We start from the raw sequence: 22,301 nt of genomic DNA, 5'->3' as shown, positions 1-22,301 counted from the left end.
AATTTATCTGATTCTCTATCTGGCTTGTCATAGGTTGATATGTGGATATGTGTAATATTTTGAAGGATATTTAATGCTTTTCTTATCAAAGCCTCTGCACTGCTTAACACACAATCCCCACGATCCAACAATGTTTTACTCTGGACTCAAGAATGTGAGGACACAGAAAACAGAAAGAAAATATATTCATAAGAGGGATGGGTAGATTGATACCGCTTGTTCATACTTTCATTCCTGAAGCTGCTAGACTTTTCAAAAAAATGTATTAAAGTGAAAGCTTTATAACTATGCATGTTTGCAGGACTCTGTGATATTGGTTGCCTGGTTACAACGTTGGGCATATTGCCTGGGAGAACCTTTAATCCATGCCCAGCCTTGTATTCTACTTCCTTGTTCCTTGTTCAGTCTGCTCACAACAAGAAATGCATTGAATGATATGGCTGGATAATTTGCAGACATGGAAGAAGATTTCAGCAAAAGCAGTTTAAGGAGCCGAGAAGAGGAAAGAGGTACTTGGCGACATTCTTTTTCTGTTTTGATCTGGCGATAGCCAATAACAAAACATCTCCAGCATTTTCTTTTTCCTTAGCAAAATTCCTTCTCTGATCTTGAATTATTACGCTGTCTGCAGACAGAATACTAAGAAGTGATTGTTCTCTGATTTTTGATAAAAAATGTGAAGAATTCTGATGCAAATATTGTTTTGGAGCAAATTTTTATTAAACTGGGGAAACTTGCTTGGGAAAGTTTGACCTATTGGATGTCTGAATCCTCTTATCTGGACATTTTCTAGAATGTATAGCATACCCAAGCACATTATAATAAATGAAGTGCAAATTTAACACTCTGAGTGATCAGCAGCCACACTTAATTTGCAACAGAAGGGGGCAAGGCTAGAATGGTAAAGCACCATGTCAAAGTCAAGACAAAATCTTTCAGGGTTTCAGAATAATTTTTTGATGAGTTGGTATTTTGTTTTGCTTTTGGTTTTTTTGCACTCTCTTTTAGGTGTACATTACAGGTTTTTTTCTTTTTTCATTATTTCATTATTAAGAAATGAAATGAAACAATGCTGTCTACATCTGGCGCTTGCTGTACAGTATTATAATTTGGCACCACTATTAGAAGAGGCTCTGGAAATTACAGAAAAGAATATTCTGTAATATTCAATAATATTATTAAATTAAAGCTATAAGTTGCCAGTCCTGCTTAGAGGAATCCAAATGGCAGTGAAAAACAACAACAATGGGAGCATTTAGAGAGAGAAAATGGAAGCGTTACAAGTTTCTCCAGTAGATTCAAAGTGGTACTTAGAGAAAGAATAATAATATTTTATTATTTATTTATTTGAAATTTATACGACATATTTATTTTCTTTCAAACAAGATGGATTACTTCCCTCCATTCCATCTAGCTTACCCTGAGCTGAATTCTTTTGGTTGGATCATTCTGTGACTGTATAATTATAAAGAAGGTCTTAATAAGCTTTAGGCTCTATCTGATTTTCTTAAATTGATCTCTCAAGTGAAATGCGTTTTAAAATGGAAATGAAGTGCTTCTCTGTGGATTGTGTTTGCCTAACTTTTTGGACCAATGAATGTATTTGGAATTAACAGAGAATTTTGTGGGTGTTCTTACAAATAAAGCAACCCCAATCTTCAGAACATGGGGGAGGGATATTATGTATGCACCAGACAGAAATCAGTCACCTGCAACTATTTTGGTTTTTAAGAATGTTTGGGATACCCACACAGACTTCAAGGGTGTTTTTGTGAATAAAAATAGGGAGTGGCAACTTGTTTTAGTCTAGGCCACTTTTCTACTTAATTTTTTGAAAGTAAGATAACCTTTTAGAAATACCAATTTATTATTCATAGGCACCATGTTGCCTCCTATTGTAATTGTATATATTTATATAAAAATTCACCAGTGATTAATCTAACTAACCAACAGTCCTGGAGCCCTTAAACTTCTGAATATGTGACAATCAGCAATAAGTTATATTTCAATTTGCTCTCATTCGTAGATAGGCTATGTTGAATCAACCCAGGAACTTTAAAAGATCAGATTGTTTCATACATTTTTGGGGCTGACAGGAAATTTATCACAGTATCAGGATTTCCTCCATGGTAGGATAGGCTGCAAACAAATCACTCACTATGACTTTATAGAACTTTCTGTAGCTTTTCATGGACAAAAAATCCAAAGGGCAGAGATCAATAGGCAATATAATTGTATTTTCCTGATATAAGGTCCAGTGTATACTGCCAGGCCAAATAATGGATCTACCACATGGCCTTCTTCATAATTCTTAATATTCATCTGTGTAGGAAAATAGCCTCAAAGTCCTGAGTTCCTATTATCTAGATTATGAGAGAACAAGTATCCTTCGTATTGGATCCAAGATTGCTGAATATGTGGGATTCTTTGTTACGGCAGCATTAAAGTTATATGCCAGTTAGTCATCTGAAACTTATGAAATACAAACAGGTTTTCTCAACCTTGGCAACTTTAAGATGTGTAAACTTCAATTCCCAGAGTCACCCAGCCATCATAGCTGCATACAACAATTAAAAGGTGCCTCGCGTAGCATGGTGAATGCCCTATAATAACCATAAAGATAAATGTTGATTCTGGTTGTCATTTAAACTTGGTGGAACAGCTTGTAGGTGCATACTTAATCTAAATTTGAACAAATAATTGTAGTTTATATTTAGCACTCTGGGTCCCTATGAACTGCTCAGGATGACTTGCTCTGGACTAATGTCTTATTTTGGACCCTGTCAGCAGGGTCTGATGGGGGCCACGAGGTCTTCCCATCTCTCTTTCTCCAGCTACCAAGCAATCAGACGCTACGTTTTCGTGGCAAAAAGGCAGAAGCTTGGGAAGCGGCTTGGGAAGGGGTATCAGTGCCCATAGAAGACCCCCATGGATTGGTCCCAGAAATGTTGCTGGAAGAAGAAGGGGAAGACAGCCAGCTTCTTAAGGAGATGCCTCTCTGCCTGGAGGAGAAACGCAAGATCAGGTAGCAAATCTCTTGATTCTTGCTGAGAGATTCTTGAGGAGGAGAACACTGAAAAGTGTGTAATTAAAATGACATTCCCAGCTCCATGTCCTCAGAGAGCACAGTGAATGCTAATTATGGGATTTGCAACTGAAGGGCACCCGCTCAAGAGAAGCATCCTTAACTGGGCTCCATCTTTTCTGGAGACTCTTGTGGAATAGGACAAAGGCAGTTGGGAATCCAGAACATTTGGGGGGAGAGATGATGTGGGAAGGCACAGTTGTTTCTAAGTGAGATGCAGCCTTATTGAATAATATCTTGTTCAAAGCGATTAGGAGCCCTACTTTGAATATTTCTCTTAAGCGTGGATTAGATTTTTCCATGTTGATGGAAGGATTCATAAAACCTGATGGGTTGGACATAATCGGGAGGGGGGGAGGAAAAGGAAGCAATGTTACACCCTGTAACTAATGTATTTAATTGCAGTTATCTTAGCTTCTCATTTAACCAGTCTTTGCTTCAAGGATGCTGCAGAAGGAGGCAGTCAAGCAGCTCAGCGGTTGGCAACTTTGGCGCAGGGAGAAGTCAAAATCCCTGCGCCGTCTCCAGAGTCAGGCAAGCATAGCCATCTCCTCTGCTGGGTTGTGGCGAGGCACTTTGCACCACATTGAAGGTACAGGCAAGGCACTGAAGGACTATTTTGGAGAGAACAATGGCTTAGGAGTTTGAGCTTGCCTTGTGACTATTTGTATTCTGTCCCCAAAGGCCATTTTGGAACAGGGATCCAATCGTATTTCAACTTCTTGCGTTTCTTAGTCCTGTTGAATTTTGCTGCTTCCTTGCTGGTGGTGGGATTCATGATTGCTCCAAATGCTGCCTTTGAAGCTCTACAACTCAACTGGACAAGTCAAGCAAACAGTAGTTTGGGTGAGTGACTGACCCATGGCACCACATCATGGGCTCTGAGCCCTCAATATAGAATTTGATTTATTAATATGCCAATGCAATCAAGAATGGCCTTTTGATGGCTTACCCTGAAAAAATACAATATCAAACATGTCCCCTATAAGATCCACTGCTCTTTGACATTTTTTTAAAAACGACCTAATCAAAGGATAGAAAGAATGTTCAGCACAAAGCTGAGGCAGGATTGGTTATGCCTAAGAAGATGGACTCAAGTTTCAAAAGGGCCTTGATAGTCTTGAAAACCAAGCCTTTTCTAACAAAATTCAGTTTGGTGGCAAAAATGGTAGGTCCTGCATTTAGGTAGGAAAATCAGATGTACAGGTATGGGATAAGTTATCTGGATCTGGGTGTCTTAGACCACGGATTAAAGATGAGCTAGCAGTGGGCTGCAGCTGCCAAAAATTATGGGATGTGATAGTTCCACTTTATTCTGCACTGGTTAGTATTCCAGATATGGTACAACCAGTGCAGCATTGAATGGTCAAATCACTTCCTATGATCTCAACATCATGCCTCTGTTGATGCAACCCACAGTGCTGAGAAAGAAGCACAGAATACTCTCAAAAATAGTGATGGTCTTGAAGACTGAATTCTAAAATAAACTTCTACAAGAGTTGAGGTTGATCTAAAGAAAGAAGGTTAAGAAAGACACGTAAAATCTTCCAGTACTTGAAGTGCTATCATAGGGAAGAAGGTATAGATTTATTCTATGTAATACCTGAAACTAGGACAAGAACTAATGGATGGAAGCTTTACAGAGAGTAACGCAAACTTGAAATAGGGAGGAATTTCCTAACGGAGAGTTATTAAGCCGTGTAATAGCTTACCTCTTGGAGTCCATCACCGGAGGTTTTCAAACAAAGATTAAACACCCATTTGTCTGGGGTGATCTGAGGATTCCTGCTTTGGGTTGGACTTCAAGGTATTTTCCAACCCCATGGTTCTATTGTGCCTTGAGCTGGAGGCAGAAATTGAACAGGCATAGCTTCACCTTGCTTCTGAAAATGCCAGCCACAGTTGCTGGCAAAATGTCAGAAATCTGTTGTCTACATCAAGGTCACTAAACCCTGAAGGCCAATCCTGCCCAACATATAGTAGCTGTGAAAGGCTAATCAGTATAAGACATAGCTTTAATCACACTGTATTTCGAGGAAAGAGAATCTGATTGAATTTCTGCTTGCCATTTGAGCTCTCTTCAATAAAATATATTTGTGATGCTACCAGGGAAGACCTATAAAGCAGATGCACTGGGTGCTCTTGTATAAGTAATAAGAAATGTACATTTACCACATTTGAAAGTAAATAAACTCAATGTTAACGAACAGCACACAAATGTTTAAAACGTCCATCCTTCGATTAGTCAATCAATAAAGCATTAGTTGCTACATTTTGAAGCGAATTAGATAATTACCCCCTGTTTTTCAAAGAGCTGGGATGGGTTTATAAGACAATTTGAAATAGAAAATGAAGTGCATTGCCATCTAAAGGAGTAATTACCCTAAAACCTTTAAAGTCAAAGACTAACATTACCTAAATGACATCACTAAAATGCTTGTTAGAAGAATAGGCTGCAAATGTACTGTGAAGGAGAATTCAGATGAGTTGCTGGAAAAAGCAATTTCAGCAACCAAAATCATGCATTTCCCATTGAAAGTAGCAAGGTGGACCCATTTTTTCCAGGAATGGTGCTAAGAACGTCTGTTATTTTGTCCATATTTTTATTTTTTATTTTATTTTTATTTTCTGAGCAAGACTAGGGTATGTGCTGTGACCCACCCTTGCAAAAATCAAGGGCCTGCATGTTGGAATGAAAGCTAATTCTTGCTCTTTAATTCCTTCCAGTGAATGCACTATGTCAAAAATACAATCCTGTACCTCAAGGCTTGGTCAGCTACTTTTCCTATATTATGGATCTTCTGTCAGGCAAGGTAAGAAATTATATCCCCAAGGATATATTCCCGGTACCTTGGGAAGTAGCTACAGTGACCAGCACGTGTGACGTGGACGTTTATTTCCCTCTAGGGATTCATAGAACAAACCTACCTGTTCTATGGCTATTATCCAAATATGGCTGTCAGCTTTGTCAACTTTGCCTATGACATCCCTCTTGCTTATCTCCTCACAACGCTTTTCTACCTGCTCTTCTGCCTGGCCTGGATTGTTCAGAGGTGAGCACTGTTGGGGTCTCTATAAGGTGGAATCAAAATGCAGGACCCAAATTAAATAATCAGTACAGTATTTATTAAGCAACACATACTGGAGGGACTCCCTCTCAAGAATGAGAGCCAGTTTGGTCTAGTGCAGGGGTAGGCAACCTTGGCTCTTTTATGACTCGTGGACTTCAACTCCCAGAATTCCTGAGACAGCATGGCTGGCTCAGGAATTCTGGGAGTTGAAGTCCACGAGTCATAAAAGAGCCAAGGTTGCCTATCCCTGGTCTAGTGTTTCAGGCTCCAGGCTAGAAAATGAGAGACCATGAGTTCAAGTTCCACCTCAGCCATAAAAGTCAGCTGGGTAACTTGCACCAATCATTCTCTCTCAGCCCCACCCACCTCACAGGATTATTGTTGTTGTTATGGGGAAAATAAGAGAAGGAAAGTATGTTGGATATGTTTGCCATCTTCAGTTATTTATGTAAATAATAAAAGCAGGATAAAAATAAATTAAAAAATATTGAGAAAAGCCCCCACCTAACAAAAGGATGCACTCATAATTATACATGTCAGAAAGGTGAGAGAGACTAATGCATAAGCAACAGATGATGTAAGCATACAGACTTTTAGCTAAGGGATTTCAAGTTACTGCAGGTCATCCTCCACAACCAAGGCCAGAATTTGTGCTGCTAAGTGAGACAGTTATTAAGTGTAATTTGCCACAGTTGTTAAATGAATCTCTAGAGCTGTTAAGTTAGTAATAGGGTTGTTAAGTGAATCTGGCTTCCCCATTGACTTTGGTTGTCAAAAGGTTGCAAAAGGTGATCACATGACCCTGGGACATTGCAATCGTCATAAATATGAATCAGTTGCCAAGCATCTGAATTTTGATCTTGTGACCATGAGGATGCTGCAACAGTCATGTGAAAAATGGTCATAAATCATTTTTTCAGTGCTTCGAACGGTCACTAAATCAATGATTGTAAATCAAGGATTACGTATATCAGTGATGGCGAACCTTTTAGAGACTGAGTGCCCAAAAACTGCCCCCCCATCCCTGCTCCGCCCTGCCCACCTCCATAACCCACCACAGATCACCCAGTCAGCCCAGCAATGCCATGGCAGCCATACCCTCCACCCATGCCCCGCAGCAGCATCTGCGTACAACGGGGCACAAGGACAGAGTCTTGTCCCCACTGCCCGGCTACCATGTCTTTGGGTGTGCTGCTTCACTTGGGCCGCGCCCAGGGGTGACTGTCCTCCAGAAGGGCTGCTGATGAGGAGGGGGCTGTGGGAAAAGGCAGGGCTGGGGAGATGGTGCGTGTGCCCTCAGAGAGGGCTCAGAGTGCCACCTCTGGCACCCGTGCCATAGGTTCACCACCACTGACCTATATAGCTAATGGACTGCAGATCACTTCCTGTGCCTGTTTTCCTTCAGAAACCAAAAGGCAGGAATAAAATAATAAAATGGAACAAAGTATCTTCCCTAAATCAAGAGGAAGGGGAAGTTTTGGGAAAGGAAAACGTCTTCCATTGGCATATTGAGATATGGGGCAATCTAATCCATTGGAATTGTTCTAGTACAGTGATGGCGAACCTTTTAGAGACCGAGTGCCCAAAAACCGCCCCCCCGCCCCGCTCCGCCTCCCACCCTGCCTGCTTCACCCCACCCGCCCCCTGCCCCGCCCATTCGCAGGGATATGCACCACCTCCATGGCTCACAGCAGATCACCAAGACAGCCCTGCCGCACCATGGCAGCCACGCCCCCTGCCCACACCCCACAGCATCATCTGCACACTATGGAGTGCGAGGGCGGAGTCGTGTCCCTGCTGTCCGGCTATGTCCTTGGCTGCGCTCCTCCTTGTGGGCTGCACCCAGGGCGATTCTCCTCAAGGGAGGCTGCTGGTGAGGAGGGGGCCATGGGGGAGGCAGGGCTGGGGCAACGGCATGCGTGCCCACAGAGAGGGCTCCGAGTGCCGCCTCTGTCACTCGTGCCATAGGTTCGCCACCACTGTTCTAGTAAGATTAACAGCCTGCGGGCTTATATTTCTATATATCAACTCAATGTAGTTGATTCTGTTCATTTAAGAATTGTTTTTCCCCACAATAAGCAGCCGTCCTGATCAGGGGTCCCCAACCCCTGGTCCGTGGACTGGCACCGGGCTGCAGCATACTAGCACCTGGGCCGCACAAACAAGTGAAGCTCCATCCACTGGATGCAGGCAGCACATGAAACCACATCCCTTCTGGACACGGAAAAAGCTTTCTCCACAGAATCGATCCCTGGTGCCCAAAAGGTTGGGGGCCTCTGGTCCAGATGGATCCACCTGTCAAGAAACTCCTGTTTAAATATTTCTTGTCTTCTATCCATCTTCAGGTCAGTCCTCTGTCTCAAACAAAGCCTAGTTAGTGAAGATACATCCCTTGCATTGTACAGCAACAAAATCTTTGCCGGCTGGGATTTCAGCCTGATGCAAGATAAGATGGTGCAGTTAAAGCACAAAAGCATCCGCTATGAGCTACGGGTAAGGACAGATGCTAAGACCAGATGTCTGATGGCATGTGAAGCAGCCTCTTTAATGTGCCATGCTCCAGATGGGTTGGGCCAACCATTTCCCTGCAAGAAGGAAAAAAAAGAAGCGCTGCCATTTATCCTGAATTAATGTCACTTCCAACAGAATTTTTTTTTCTTAGACCCAAGTCCTAGTGGGAAATTATTTTTCCAAACATTTATTCATAGCCTAAGAACGGCTGTCTTCTCAACTTCTGCAACCTTTCTCTGTTGCTAGAAGCTAGCCATGAAAAAGGTAATAAGATACACGTAGTTCTCAACTTACAGCCATTTGTTTAGTGACTGTTCCAAGTTACAACGGCACCGAAAAAAGTGACTTCTGATGTTTTTCACACTATTGCAGCATCCCCATGGTTACCTGATCAAAGTTTGGATGCTTGCAACTGGCATGTACTTATGACAGTTGCACTTCCTTGGATCATGTGATTGCCATTTGTAACCCTCTCAACCGGCTTCTGACAAACAAAGATAATGGGAGAAGCCAGATTTATTGATCAACTGCTGTGATTCACTTAACAGTTGTGGCAGAAAAGGTTGTAAAATGGGGCACAAGACTTAACTGTTAACAGAAATTTTGGGCTCAGTTGTGGTCTTAAGTTGAGGACTACCTGTAACCAAATTTCTCTCTCACACACACCTTCTGTTCTATGGCTCTAAGAAACTATAGGACTGGGATGTATGTTTGTCCCCAGTTCTGCATCTGGATACGGGGGGAAACAAACTTTCGGATTATTTTCAACAATCGATGAAACTGTTCTCCCCCCACCCCTACCCCAAAATAGATGCAATTTTTATCAGTTGCATGATAAGTGGGAACTCACAGGGAACCTTTTTTATCTTGATGTTTTCCAAGGGTGATGGATTTCTGATTTGTCAGGAAGGTGCAAAGGGATAAGCTGGAACATTGCTAACTGAATTTTAATTTCTCACATGGTTGCTATATTATTACAGGGTAATGTAATCAAGATAGTATTTTTTTTTAAAAAAAAGTAATGACAGTTTTTAGTTTGCTGGGAAAGCTGCAGTTGACTGGGTTCCCATATGGCTTGAAAAACAACCATTGTCAAGGTCAAAAACCAACAAACTATGCTCAAATGGCTGTGTACAATGTGCAAATATAACCTTCCAATGAGGGTTTGGGCAAAGCTAATTTTGTGGAGTCCTTGGTGTTCTCTGAGCTTGCTTGTTTGCTTGGAGACATTTCATTATCCAACTACAGTAGGTAACATCATTGGTGTGAGTGTGTGGGGGGTTTGCTTCTTTTTTATATACAATAGCATGCCCTGACAGTTTTGGTGGACGTGTGGTTTTTCTCCTTGGTAGTTCCTTGACAGGGTATTGTTTTCCGTCTGGTTGTTGTTTGGAGTCAATCCTTGCTTATCTGGGTGTACACTGCTGGATAAGATGTGTTCTGTATGTGTTTAACCTTTCAAGATTATCTTTCAAAGCTGCTTTGATTGTCTTTTGTTCTGAGCTGCTTCAGATGCTTCTTATCTCTTCTTCCCCACTTCCAGATGGACCTGGAAGAAGCCAGTTTCCGCAAGCACCAAGCAGAGTTGACCACCTCCCAGCGAATTGGGCTCTATGTCCTGCGAAGCCTGATCAACGTTTTGGTTTTAGTGCTTTTGGGAGTCTCCTTTTACTGTATCTACCTGTCCGTGAGCCATTCCCAGGAAATGCTGGGGAAAGTAAGTATGTGGCCCTCAGTTACCCCTTAAGAGGTTGTGCTTCCCCCAATACTTAAGGCCCCACCCCTTTGTGACCAGTTTCCCATATTGTGGTGGAGGCATTTAGATGATCGCAAAAGCAGTTCTGGCTGGGTATGAGCAGCAATTATGGTGCTGAAAATCCAAGCAGAGTCCTTATGGACTAAGGACTTATGATAAGATAAGATAATTTTTATTGTCATTTTCTTTTTTAAAAAATATTTTATTGATTTTTAACAATAATAATCTTTAGTGCTTAGTAAACAGTGTGTTGTCTGGGTTGATATGTTTAAAAAACAATCAGTAATAATTAATTTCTATAATTCCATAATCAATCTGTTAATTAATGATAATTTCTTAGATCTTCTCTACTCCCAATAGTGTTCTCCTTTTATCAACATTAAGCAAATATAGTTCTTAATACTTTCAATATATACAAGGTTGAATATAAATATTTTTCTTGTGTTTGTACAAATAACAGTAACATCAGCATATAACATCTTTTCTGATCCGCTTATATTTCAATTATATTCATAAAAGTTATCTTATTTAGTCACTATATATCCTGTTTTCAAGATTCTTATTTAAGCTTAGTTTCCCCTCTATATTCAAACCGTTATTATCATAATTTTCTCAATTTAAATCCAAACTTCCCATTCATATACACCATCCCAATATTTTTATATTTCGTATATTATAAAGAATACTATACTACTTATAGCTTATCTCTCTTAGTATAGGGACCCTTTATATCCATGAGTTATCTATTCTTTTAACCATATTCAAACAAGTGTTTAATTATATAGGACTCCATCTGGTAGGTTGAGTCAAATCTCTTGAATCTATTTCTAGCTTTCTTCTTTTGCGAAGTAGTTTTCCAGCTTGCCAGGGGGTTCTTTTGTGAATGTTGTTGGGAATAGAAAAGACAAGTTAGGTAGAATGTACATTTTTTTGTCTCCCATTTTCCTGGCTGTTCTATAATTCATTTTGTTAGATCTTCTTTCCTATATTCAAGTTTATTTTGAAGTTTCAAAAAATAAGATATCTTTCCCATTTCCATTGCTTGGGAAGATCTTGCAAGTTTTGTTTGTATTAGACTGTGGTTCTCTTAATTTGTAGCTTCCCTCTTTGGGTCCCTGTCCTCTAGTTTGTATTCTATTATCTGGTTTGTCTGTTCGTTCTTTGTCATCGTTTTCTGAGAGTTTTTTCATTGTAGGTTTACGTTAAAGATGTGTTCATTTATGTTGTCAAAGTTGTTTTTAATCTCATCATGATTTGAAACCCTTGTCATTTGAATCTGTTGCAGCATTACATACATTTCCTCCGGGAAAATATTTGTCTTGTCTTCGAGTATTGTTCCTGCAGATCTTTAATGTTCCAGGCTAGGGCCTTCAGAAGGAGATATTAGGTGTGGTTTCTTGCCACTTTTTGATAGGTAGGTAACATCCATTTTGTCTCCCCCTTCAGATAGTTTTTCACCGTTACCATAGCCTCTGTAATTAGCCTTGTCAGACCAGCCAATCTTAAGGTCCAAACAATCAAATCTTGTACAGTTCTCATCTTTATATATGGTTTTTATAATCCAATGCATATCCAATTATCAAAGCACCATTAAAAATAGTATTTTATAATAGTTCTTCTATTCAGGGGTCTTACAATTATCAGCCAGTCAGATTTAGAGTCCAGAATGTTTAACCACCTAGAAGCTTTCCAGTAAACTCCCCGCTAAAACATTAGCCAAAAGTCAAGGTTTTTCTTTCTCTGCAAACAATTCTTGAGCTTAGAAATCACAGCTCAGTAAGTATGTATAATCCCAGAAGGTCAGCAGTTTTTAAAAATAAATATAGTTCTCACTCTGTAGTAGGTAGCCCGGTGTTTTCTTCCCTCTGTCCCCAACTGTTCTCTATATGGTGAGAAGCCACTGAGGTTCAAAGGAAGAGTTCTTTATTTCTGGGCATCGTGCCAATTTCTGCGTCTATGCAGCTGTTGTTCTATGCTCTAATCCCCCACTAGGTGTCAGTAGCCATTCATTTTCCAACTTTTAAAGTAAAAAGTTATTTTCTTGTAGTTTCATCAATATCCTTTCAGATGTAAAGTCTTAACAGTTTTCATGATTTTCTCATTTTCCAGACTGTAGTGTTATTAAGTTTATTTCAATATTTTTCTGTCCCCCATAAAAATTAAGTCCCTGCTTCCGTCTATGGAAGGGTGGGGGTGTGATTCCCTCCCTTCTTACTTTTGGAGGATTTTTTGCTTCTCGGGGATCTTTTCCAGGAAATTAGTTACAAAATAGAAGAGAGAAGATTGATATTCTCACCCAGTTCCAAGCGTGCTGTTCATGGATGTTCTAGTTAGTGCTTTCGGACTTTGGCTGCTGGTAACTTGGTAGCTAGTCACTGGTGTAAAGCTAGCCTTTCTCCTGTTGGGTTGGAGGGCTTCCCCCAGATGAAACAAATTGACCATCGTCATTCTGTGATCCATGGGGGGGGGCTTCTTCTTCATCGTCTCTCTGGGGCAACTTAGACTCATTTAGGATCCCCTGGCAGGGTGAAACCAGCTGTGGGGTGTGGAGCTCCGCAATCCATTGACTATGCAGTACGGCGCCCCTGCTCATGCATCGCTTATATATTGCGCCCTGGATAAAAGGAAGTGAACTGCCAATAATCTTTTCCGCCATCCTCACCACTCTCTGTGCCACCTTCCTGTTTGAAGCAGTGATGCTTCCAAACTAGACAGTAATGCAATATGACAGGATGCTTTCCATCACCCCTCTGTAGAAAGTGGTAAAGACGGGGGAAGGAAGATGTACTTTTGTCATGCAGAAAATGCAGGCACTGCTATGTCCATGAAACCAGTGTCTCACCATTGAGCCCCCAAGTGAGCGACTTTGCCAGTTGCATGGACGTTCTGACAAGCATGGCCTTACAAGTTAAAGGAAGGAAGCACAGCGACTCACATGGTTGACGATGTGCATGCCCACTTTCAAAACCTGAGTGCTGCTGGGTGGCAGGGTGACCTCCCGTCATTCACTCCAGCTCCTGCCAACATAGCAGTTCAAACACAAGTAGATAAATAGGTACAAACACAAGTGCAAATGCAAGTACATAAATAGGTACCACTTCAGTGGGCTCATTAATGGGAGCATGAAAGGAGCCCCCAACTGAGCATCCCCTGGACAATGGTGATATCCCTGGCTGATCCTTTCTCCCCGGAAGGGCCTTGGTGCTTCCGATACGATGACAACAAGTTAAAGTTCTGCCAATAAAGATTTGTCGTCAACTTACAGCCACAATTGGGACCAGAATTTCCATTGCTAGACAAGGAAGTCATGCCCAACCTTTTTTGCCATGGAATCACTGTAGTTGTTAACTGAATCATGAGATTGTTAAGCAAATTTGGCTTCCCCCATAAACATTGCTTCTTGGAAGCCTACTGAGAAGGTCACAACTGGCAATCACATGACTCCCAGATGCTGCAATCATTGTAAATATAGGCCATTTGCAAAGCTGAGTAATGTGACCACAGAAATGCTGTGATGGCATAAGTGCAGAGACTGGTCATAAGTCACCTTTTTCAGTGCTGTTGTAATTTCAAATGGTCACATAAAAATGGTTGTTAAGTCAAGGACTACCTATAAGAAGCCAGTTCTCTATCTCATAGGCCTTACTTGCCAAGAAAGCTCCTATTCAATAATGTTTTTCTTTCTATAACATTCATGCCCAAATAAATTCCTTTGTTTTTTTGGTACAGACGGACTCTCCTGAGAAAAGTCAGTACTTCCTGCAACTGCTGGTGGCTTATCTCCCCTCTGTTGTCATCACGGCTGCCAACCTCCTTGTCCCGATGATCTTTCAGTTCCTTGTGCCTCTCGAGAAATACCCACTCAGCTTTCAAATAAAGATCACACTTCTGAGGTACAAAAAAAAAAAAAAAGTCTGAGTATGTTTTACTATAGAGCAGGGGTCTCCAAATGTGGCAACTTTAAGACTTGTGGACTTCAAATCCTAGAATTCCTCAGCCAACCATATTGGCTGAGGAATTCTGGGAACTGAAGTGCACAAGTCTTAAAGTTGCCATGTTTGGAGACCCTTGCTACAAAGGTGGGGGGAGTAAGACTCTGGTGCTTTCTTTACATTTTTAATTGTTCCACTGTGGACATACCAGATGGGAAGATATCAAGTAGAAGAAGGATTCAAGGAGATGAATGCTAATACAAAAAGTCTATCAAGGTAAACCCATTTGAGTTCAAGGGTCTGCCTAGAGAAAGAAAAACTATTGATGCTTGCTTTCATAGCAAAGATGGGAAGGATAAAGAAACAGGGGAATCTACCAGTCAGGGGCTAAAAGGAAGGAAGACACTAAAATCTGGAAAGAGATTTCTTAAACCGACTTCATGTTTAGCCAGTGTATGCACAGGAGCAAGTTCCTTTCCTATGAAGGTAGATGGGGCACTCTGTTTTGAGTGATAGGCAGGACCAGACAGATCCATCATATTTTAAGAAGTTCCAGAATGGAATTATTTTTCATAATGCCATTATCAATTCCCCTTTGGAAATAGTTGGAAATCTATCCTCACTTCTTTAGCAGGGTGAAGGATTAATAGTTTTCTAGTGCTAATGAGCACAAATCTAAGCATCCCCGATCAATACTATTGTTAGGTTGAGGATATCTGGGACTTGTGATTAAGCAATATTTTGAAGGGCACTGGTGGTTCTCCAGTTGTAGGTCATAAATAGACTGGACTAGATTAAGTTTATGGTAGTCCTTTGACTTCAGAGAAGACACACTGTTGTGTGGTGGCCATGGAGGTTGCTCTGCAGAATGCTTGGAAGTATGGAATCTTAGCATTGTGTAGGCACTAGAAATCTACTGTGGTAGCTGTGGGTGTTATTATTTGCTATTTATTTATTATTTATAGATTAAGTGTGATGTTAAGTAAACAGTTGTTTTTTAGAGCAGTGCATCCTGCAGTTTTGAAGGACCCTGAAATTTCGAACTTAGAGAGCATATCTAATCAATATTTTCCACTTTGCACATTGTGGAGAGTCTGAGAACTGGGTCCAGGGATGTGATGTATATGGTTGACCTCTTCCATTGGTTGTTCTAATTTGTACTGTTTGATGCAGGTTGAGGTGCAAATATTAAACTATGTCTATTTCCATAACTATTTCCAACCGCATCCTTTGTGGATTTCTACAGATCCAGCTGCTCTTAACAGACCAAGAGCAGCTCACATGATTTTCTTCCCCCTTCTATCTTGGTTATTAGGCAACCTGACAGGTCCCTTCTCTTTTGACAGGAATGTTTTCCTGCGTTTTGCTAGCCTAATTGTGGTCCTTGTTACACTGTGGGGGCAGATCACCTGCAATGGGGACCCACAGAATTCCAAGTGCCGCTACTGTGGTTATAATAACCATCTTCACCCGGTAAGGGATAAATAGTGGTTTTATGCGGGAGGTAGAACTGTCTAGAATTCCCAGTCAAAACAAACTGTGATGCTATTTAATATTTTTCTCAAAAGATTTCCTGTGAGAAAAAAGATTGGAAAGATCTATGTGGAGGGATCACAAAAAGTAGATGGTGTCATCTAGAGTCTCATTTCCTAAAATTCAGAAAATGAAACACAGCAGTTGCATGCTTGTAGCCAGATCTGGGCATGTTTGGAATACAGCTGTTGTAATTAATGGAAGTTAAATTACACATTTAAATATGTTTAGGTATGACTAATTTGAGTCCCGTTGATTTCAGTGGCTTCTGGGCTACAGCCAGGTTACTTTACAATAACACAAAATCTAGGCCAAACAAATCTAATCTTAACCCTAACCCTAACTCTAAATCTGCTCCATAATTTAATCCTAATCCTAAACCCAAAATGAATGAACAGATGGAACACAGGTTCCTTCGTTCTCCTAACAAGAACTAAAATTTAATTTGAAATTAATTCCTGGGTTATTTGAAAGAGTTATAGCTCTCTAGAATATGGGCAAATGAGGAATGCAAATTTTTATGGGCAATTTGGTATAAGAAGAAACTGAAAAATCTTATCTGTCCCTCCAGTGCTGGGAGACTTCGGTGGGGCAGGAAATGTACAAGCTGATGATCTTTGACTTGGTGATCACACTGCTTGTGATACTGTTGGTGGAGTTTCCCAGAAAGTAAGTCATTAAGTTCTGTAATGTCTGTTGATAGTGGAGGGGATGATTGCAGGTGGTCCTCAACTTGTCACCAGTCGTTTAGCAGCTGTTCGAAGTTACCAAAGACCACTCCAGAGGTCTTTGTGACCTGGTTCTGACATTACAACAACTGGAAACCTTGCGATCACATGACTGCATTTGGGGTGCTTGGCAACCAGCCTGCATTTATGGCTGTTTGCAGCGTCCCGTGACAACATTTTTTTGCCCAAACTCTGCATTTGCTTTCAGTTTTCAACAAAACTGGCCCTTGAGTGCAACCTTCGTTTAATGATCTCTACAAAAAAAGGAAATAAAATTGGGTTAATCACAAGTGACTGCTTTACAACCTTCATAACTTGTGACCATAAGAGGCAGGCTCCACCCATAGTTTGGTGGACCACCCATAGTTTGGTTACTTTCCTTAAGCCTGGGATCCTTCATGGGACCCTACTGCTGACTGTGGAGTCATGTGACTGCTGGATGGGGCACAACCATCGGAACAACTCCCTTGGTCCAGGTAAGTTGTAAGTCGAGGACTACCTGGTATAAAGGAAAAAGTGAATGGCTGGAACAACATGTGGCTAAGTCAGGACTTCACATGAAAGCCAGGAGTCGCCACAAAATCTGTACTTTCTCTTCCTTTTTTTCCTTTTCTAGGATGCTGGTGACATACTGGCCCTCCTGCCTCTTAATCAAATGGTGGGGAGAACAGGAGTTTGTGGTGCCTGACAACATTTTGGACTTGGTATATGGGCAAACCTTATGCTGGACTGGAGCCCTTTTCTGCCCTCTTCTGCCAGTGCTCAATACCATCAAATATACTGCTATCTTCTACCTGAAAAAGGTGATTCTACAACAACTCCTAAGTGTAATTACAAGGTGGAACAGAGAAGGGGCAATGGATGGGGTCTTGGCTGACTACTATGGCAAAATCCAGAATAGTGGCTTTCAAATTGTTTTCTGTCTTCAAAGAAACCTTTGTTTGTTGATAGGGACTTGGGGCAAGTGTTGATGGGACTGCTGGATTGAAAGCTTAAAGAAATTATAATGTGTTGCGAGAATAACCTTGAGGAACAGGAGGAAGAGCCACAGCCAAGACAATAGTCAGATAAGAGAAACAAGAGCGTGGGACAGAAGTGTAATTTGAAATGTCTCTTGTCATTCTCTTAGGGTAAAGGCAGGAAGAGGAGAGGCACATTCAGACATGCAAGATTCTACTGTAACCTTATAATAAAAGTGGAATTAGCATTCGTAACTTTGGTGTTCTTGCCTGGTCTACCATGAAGGGCTGATATCTATTTAGCAAGTCTTGAATATATTTCTCCTTTTCCTGCCTTCATCCTATGTTCCCACCCTCAGTTCTGGGAGTTGAGGTCCACACATCTTCAAGCTGGCAAGGTTGAGAAGCACTGCTACAGACCCATGTCCACAAATAGCTAAAAATAACAGAATACCAAGATGGAGCACCTTCATTGCAAGGATCTATCTCCTGGCTTAAAAGGAAAACAAGAACAATTTTAAAAACCATTTTGAGCATACATTTCTAAAAATATAAATAAAAAATAATTTTGATCCAGTCCCAGTTTTATGGAAATGGTGAATAAATTGACAGCAGATGGTTTCTAAGAAATTGGAAACATTTTCAACAAAAAATGGACATGATCCCAGACTCCAGTGTTTCTCAACCTCAGCAACTTTTAAGATAGAGGGACTTCATCTCCCAGAATTGGGAAGGTGAAGTACACACATTGTAAAGTTGCTGAGTTTGAGAAATGCTGCTCTAGAGTTTTGATTGTTTTTTTTTCTCCCTTCTTCTAGCTCACCCTTTATGCCAACTGCCGTCCAGCTGAACGCACGTTTCGTGCTTCAAGCTCCAACTTTTTTTTTCTTTTAATTCTGCTCCTGGGACTCATGATATCCTGTGTCCCAGCCCTATATAGCATATTCGTGTAAGTATTAGAGTACCTTATAATCTTAACAGGGAGCAAGTTCCAATAAATATTTTTGTTGATTTTCATCTTGTAACATCATATGGAATCTATATACTCCACAGTGTAACAACGTTGGCAACATCTGTAAAAGTAAAATATTAAAAGTGTTGCTAAGCCAATGCTGCTCAACTATAGTTTACACAATAAACCCGATTTGGCTCCCTTTAGGTAAAGAGTAAGCCTTAAGCTATGGTTTACACACCAATAACCAATGCACCATGGTGGCACAGTGGTTAGAATGCAGTATTATAGGCTAATTCTGCCGACTGCCCGCAGTCTGATTCTCCCCGGTTCAAGGTTGACTCAGCCTTCCATCCTTTTGAGGTCAGTAAAATGAGGACCCAGATTGTTGGGTGCAATATTTGCAAACCTCTTAGAGAGGGCTGTAAAGCATTGTGGTGCAGTATATACGTCTAAAAGCTATTGCTATTGCTATTCACAGAACACTTTTGATTCAAAAACAAGAAAACTATGTTATGAGTGAGCAAAGTGAGCAAGAGTATTATATTTAAGTAAATATGTTTTTAACTCCATTCCCTGCTAGCTCCCACCTCACTCCCAATTTTCCCTACAGACTACCGCCTTCAAAAGCATGTGGCCCATTCCGTAATCAATCCATCATGTGGAACGTGGTCAGCAAGGCTGTGTCAGAGTTACCTGCTAGTGCCCAAAACTTCTTGAGATTTGTGGGCTCAGTCGCCTTTTCTGTGCCCTTGTTTCTGCTTCTGAGGTGAGTTTCTACAGGAGTGGAGAATGGAGCATGGGAAGAAAAGGAATCTCACATCCTAAGGATTGTACCATCTGAAGTAATATCATAATTATTATTTTCTCTCTCTCTCTCCATCCTTCCTTCAAGCGTCTTCATGTTCTACCTCAAGGCCCTGGCCAACTCATATAGTTCCAGGATCAAAGCTCTCAAAGGACAGCTCCGTCTCGTGAGTAGCAAATTAAAAGCAATCCAAAAGTGGATATGAGATGGTGAAAAATTGACTCCGGGACTGGATAGCTCAAGATGGGCAATGGGCAGGCAAAAAAAAATGGGGAGAAGGCAATGATATATTAATTATGGTTCTGCGGATGCAAAGTTAATTCTCTTACATTATAATAATTGTTGGAAAGGATTTCAAATATTATCAAGCAGAAATTTGTGTTTAGAGTTTCTGAGATTAGTAGTCATTTTGCCTCAGCTTAAAAAATTCTAATATTAACTCTGTGCAGGCTTAGTTCCTATCTTGTGAGACTATGGAAGCCATTTAGAGGAAACAATATTAGCTAGCTAGGGAAATTATCTATCTTCTTAAAGACATGCTTCCAGAATCAAAGTCACATGAAATATTAGTACCACTTTATAAAACGTCAGTAACACCACACCTGGAATACTGCATACAGTTTTGGTCACCGCATTACAAAAAAGATGTTGAGACTGTGAAAAAAGGTGCAGAGAAGAGCAACTAAGATGATTAAAGACTTGGAAAATAAAACATATGAAGAACGGTTGTAGGATTTGGGTATGGCCAGTCTAGAGAAAAGAAGGACTAGGGGTGACATGAGAGCAGTATTCCAGTATTTGAGGGGCTGCAACAAACAAGAGGGGGATCAACTTATTTTCTAAAGCACTAAAAGGCAGGACAAGAAAAAATGGATGGAAACTAATCAAGTAGAGAAGCAACCTGGAATTAAGGAGAAACTTCTTAACAGTGAGAACAATTAACCAATGCAACAACTTGCCTTCAGAAGTTGTGGGTGCTTTATCAGTGGAGATTTTTAAGAAGAGACTAGACAGCCACTTGTCTGAAATGGTATAGGATCTCCTGCATGAACAGGGGATTGGGTTAGAAAACCTCCAAGGTCCCTTCTAGCTCTATTCTATTCAAAGCTTCCTGTACTTAAAATTTTTTTTTTCAATGAAATGATGGGAGGGAGAAAAGAATGCTAAATTCATACATGACACTACACTGGGATTTTAAAACTTGTTTGCTGAATTAGTTAAAATAATCTGATTTGTGCAGCATGCTATTCTACAAAGCTCTGGTTTACTCATGCTTTTTTTTTCTGCCTTTGAGTCAGTGTTGACCCTTGATAAGTCCCTGCAGTTTTCTTGGCAAGATTTCAGAAGTGGTTTACCATTGTTTCCTTCCTAGGGTTGAGAGAGAATGACCGGGTCAGGGTCGCGCAACTGACTTTGTCCCTAAACTGGGATGAAGACTCATAGTCTTTAGTTTCTAGCAGTCTAACAGTTTGTAGCCTGATGCTTTACCCACCACACCAGCTCCACAAGGAGCGGAGCAGCAAATGGCAGGAAGCTGGTAGAACAGTAACAAGCCTAAATGCCCAACTTCAGTCTTAGGTTCCGAAATTCAATTATCTGCATCTGTTAGAGCAGGGGTCTTCAAACGTGGCCCTTTTATGACTTGTGGACTTCAACTCCCAGTGTGCCTGGCTGAGGAATTCTGGGAGTTGAAGTCCACAAGTCATAAAAGAGCCAAGTTTGAAGACCCCTGTGTTATGAGTTTCACGGATGACAATTACCATCTTGCCCCTCTTCCCTAGGCTATGGCTGATGCCCCACTCAAACCCAGGGGGATATATATCAGAAAGGGGAAGCCCTCTCCCCCCCACCTCAGGTTCATCCATATCTGTGGTTGTCTATGCATGCTTAGCTGCTTTATCCACTATCGAATTGTGAGAGACTTCATTGCTTTCAATGTTCTCTTTTTCTCAGGAGGGTCAGGACAAGTTCTTCCTCGTGAAACGGATTTCAGAATTGAGCCAGTGAAAGACAAGAAATGTCTACGAGAATACACCTTTGTCATCTTATTCAGCAATACTTCAAGATATGATAGACGGGCAGCATATAAGTTTAATAAATAAATAAATAAATAACTTTTATGTTATGGTTTTTAAATTGCACTGCAGCAATGTACTATGCTGGCCTCCAAGTTCTTCTGAAAATTGATGCTCGGTTATAATTTTTAACAAAACAGAAGGCAAAAACGATTAAATATGGGGAAATTATATTATATTATATATCCATTTAGCTCTAATGAATTAGCAGCTGCTTGACTTTGTCTGGACTCAGAAGCGAGGTTGGGTCAAATCAGCTGAATAATTAGAAAGAAGACCACTCGAGCAAGCATTCTTGAGCCATGGTGTCACAGTGGTTAGAATGCAATGCTGCAGGCTACTTCTGCTGACTGCCAGCTGCCTGCAGTTTGGCAGTTAGATTCTCACCAGCTCAAGGTTGACTCAGCCTTCCATCCTTCCGAAATTGGCAAAATGAGGATCCAAATTATTGGGGCAATATGCTTACTCTGTAAACCGCCTACAGAGGTCTGTAAAGCGGTATATAAGTCTAAGTGCTTATTGCTATTCTCAAACTGGAACTCCTTAAAATGATCGTTTGTATCTTAAGTAAAATTAATAATTTCATCAGGAATTAGACTGAACAAGAAAAACTGTCACTGATTAAAAGACACCATATACAATATACTCACATATAAGCTGATTTATGGATAACCAATCCTCAAATTTTTAAATAAAATACTATGAAAAGTGTGGGGCCTGTACATAAGCCAATCCTTTGAAATTTTTGTTTTAATTTTCACAATTAGCTTATTCATGGATGGATTTATACATGAGTCTTTTAAAAATGCATTACCATATAAATCAAAATCTGGTGGTAAAATAACAGAATACTGAATAAATTATTCTTTAAATTGTTGCCAATTCATAAAC

General features: G+C 40.6%; 1 protein-coding gene across 2 annotated transcripts; it reads left to right on the top strand.

Annotated features, from left to right (window-relative positions):
• Nucleotides 1–350: 350 nt before the first annotated feature.
• Nucleotides 351–21,465, top strand: TMC4 (transmembrane channel like 4). 2 transcript variants are annotated; one of them, XM_039335063.1, is made up of 16 exons: nt 351–509; nt 2,788–3,025; nt 3,529–3,677; nt 3,770–3,931; nt 5,813–5,898; nt 5,993–6,138; nt 8,502–8,649; nt 10,211–10,384; nt 14,153–14,316; nt 15,702–15,828; nt 16,460–16,557; nt 17,233–17,419; nt 18,394–18,524; nt 19,141–19,296; nt 19,423–19,501; nt 21,289–21,465. In XM_039335063.1, the coding sequence occupies exons 1-16, from the start codon at nt 458–460 to the stop codon at nt 21,340–21,342; spliced, it is 2,151 nt and encodes a 716-aa protein (XP_039190997.1). In that variant the 5' UTR covers nt 351–457; the 3' UTR covers nt 21,343–21,465. The 2 variants fall into 2 exon arrangements, with proteins under 2 accessions (XP_039190997.1, XP_039190998.1); XM_039335064.1 differs by having other exon boundaries at nt 352–509; nt 2,791–3,025.
• The last annotated feature ends 836 nt before the right edge of the window (nt 21,466–22,301 follow it).

This window comes from Crotalus tigris, unplaced genomic scaffold, assembly GCF_016545835.1.
Source record: "Crotalus tigris isolate CLP2741 ecotype Arizona unplaced genomic scaffold, ASM1654583v1 scf7180000017639.5415321, whole genome shotgun sequence".
NCBI classification, from domain to species: Eukaryota; Metazoa; Chordata; class Lepidosauria; order Squamata; family Viperidae; genus Crotalus; species Crotalus tigris.
This window is presented reverse-complemented; position numbering and strand designations above follow the sequence as displayed.

What these genes read in the sequence shown, in the direction of transcription:
- TMC4 (XM_039335063.1), top strand. Translation starts at nt 458, where the DNA reads ATGGAAGAAGATTTCAGCAAAAGCAGTTTAAGGAGCCGAGAAGAGGAA. An exon ending in CCCAGGAAATGCTGGGGAAA is followed by an intron (nt 10,385 to 14,152) that starts GTAAGTATGTGG and finishes TTTTTGGTACAG; the next exon opens with ACGGACTCTCCTGAGAAAAG. An exon ending in TCAAAGGACAGCTCCGTCTC is followed by an intron (nt 19,502 to 21,288) that starts GTGAGTAGCAAA and finishes TCTTTTTCTCAG; the next exon opens with GAGGGTCAGGACAAGTTCTT.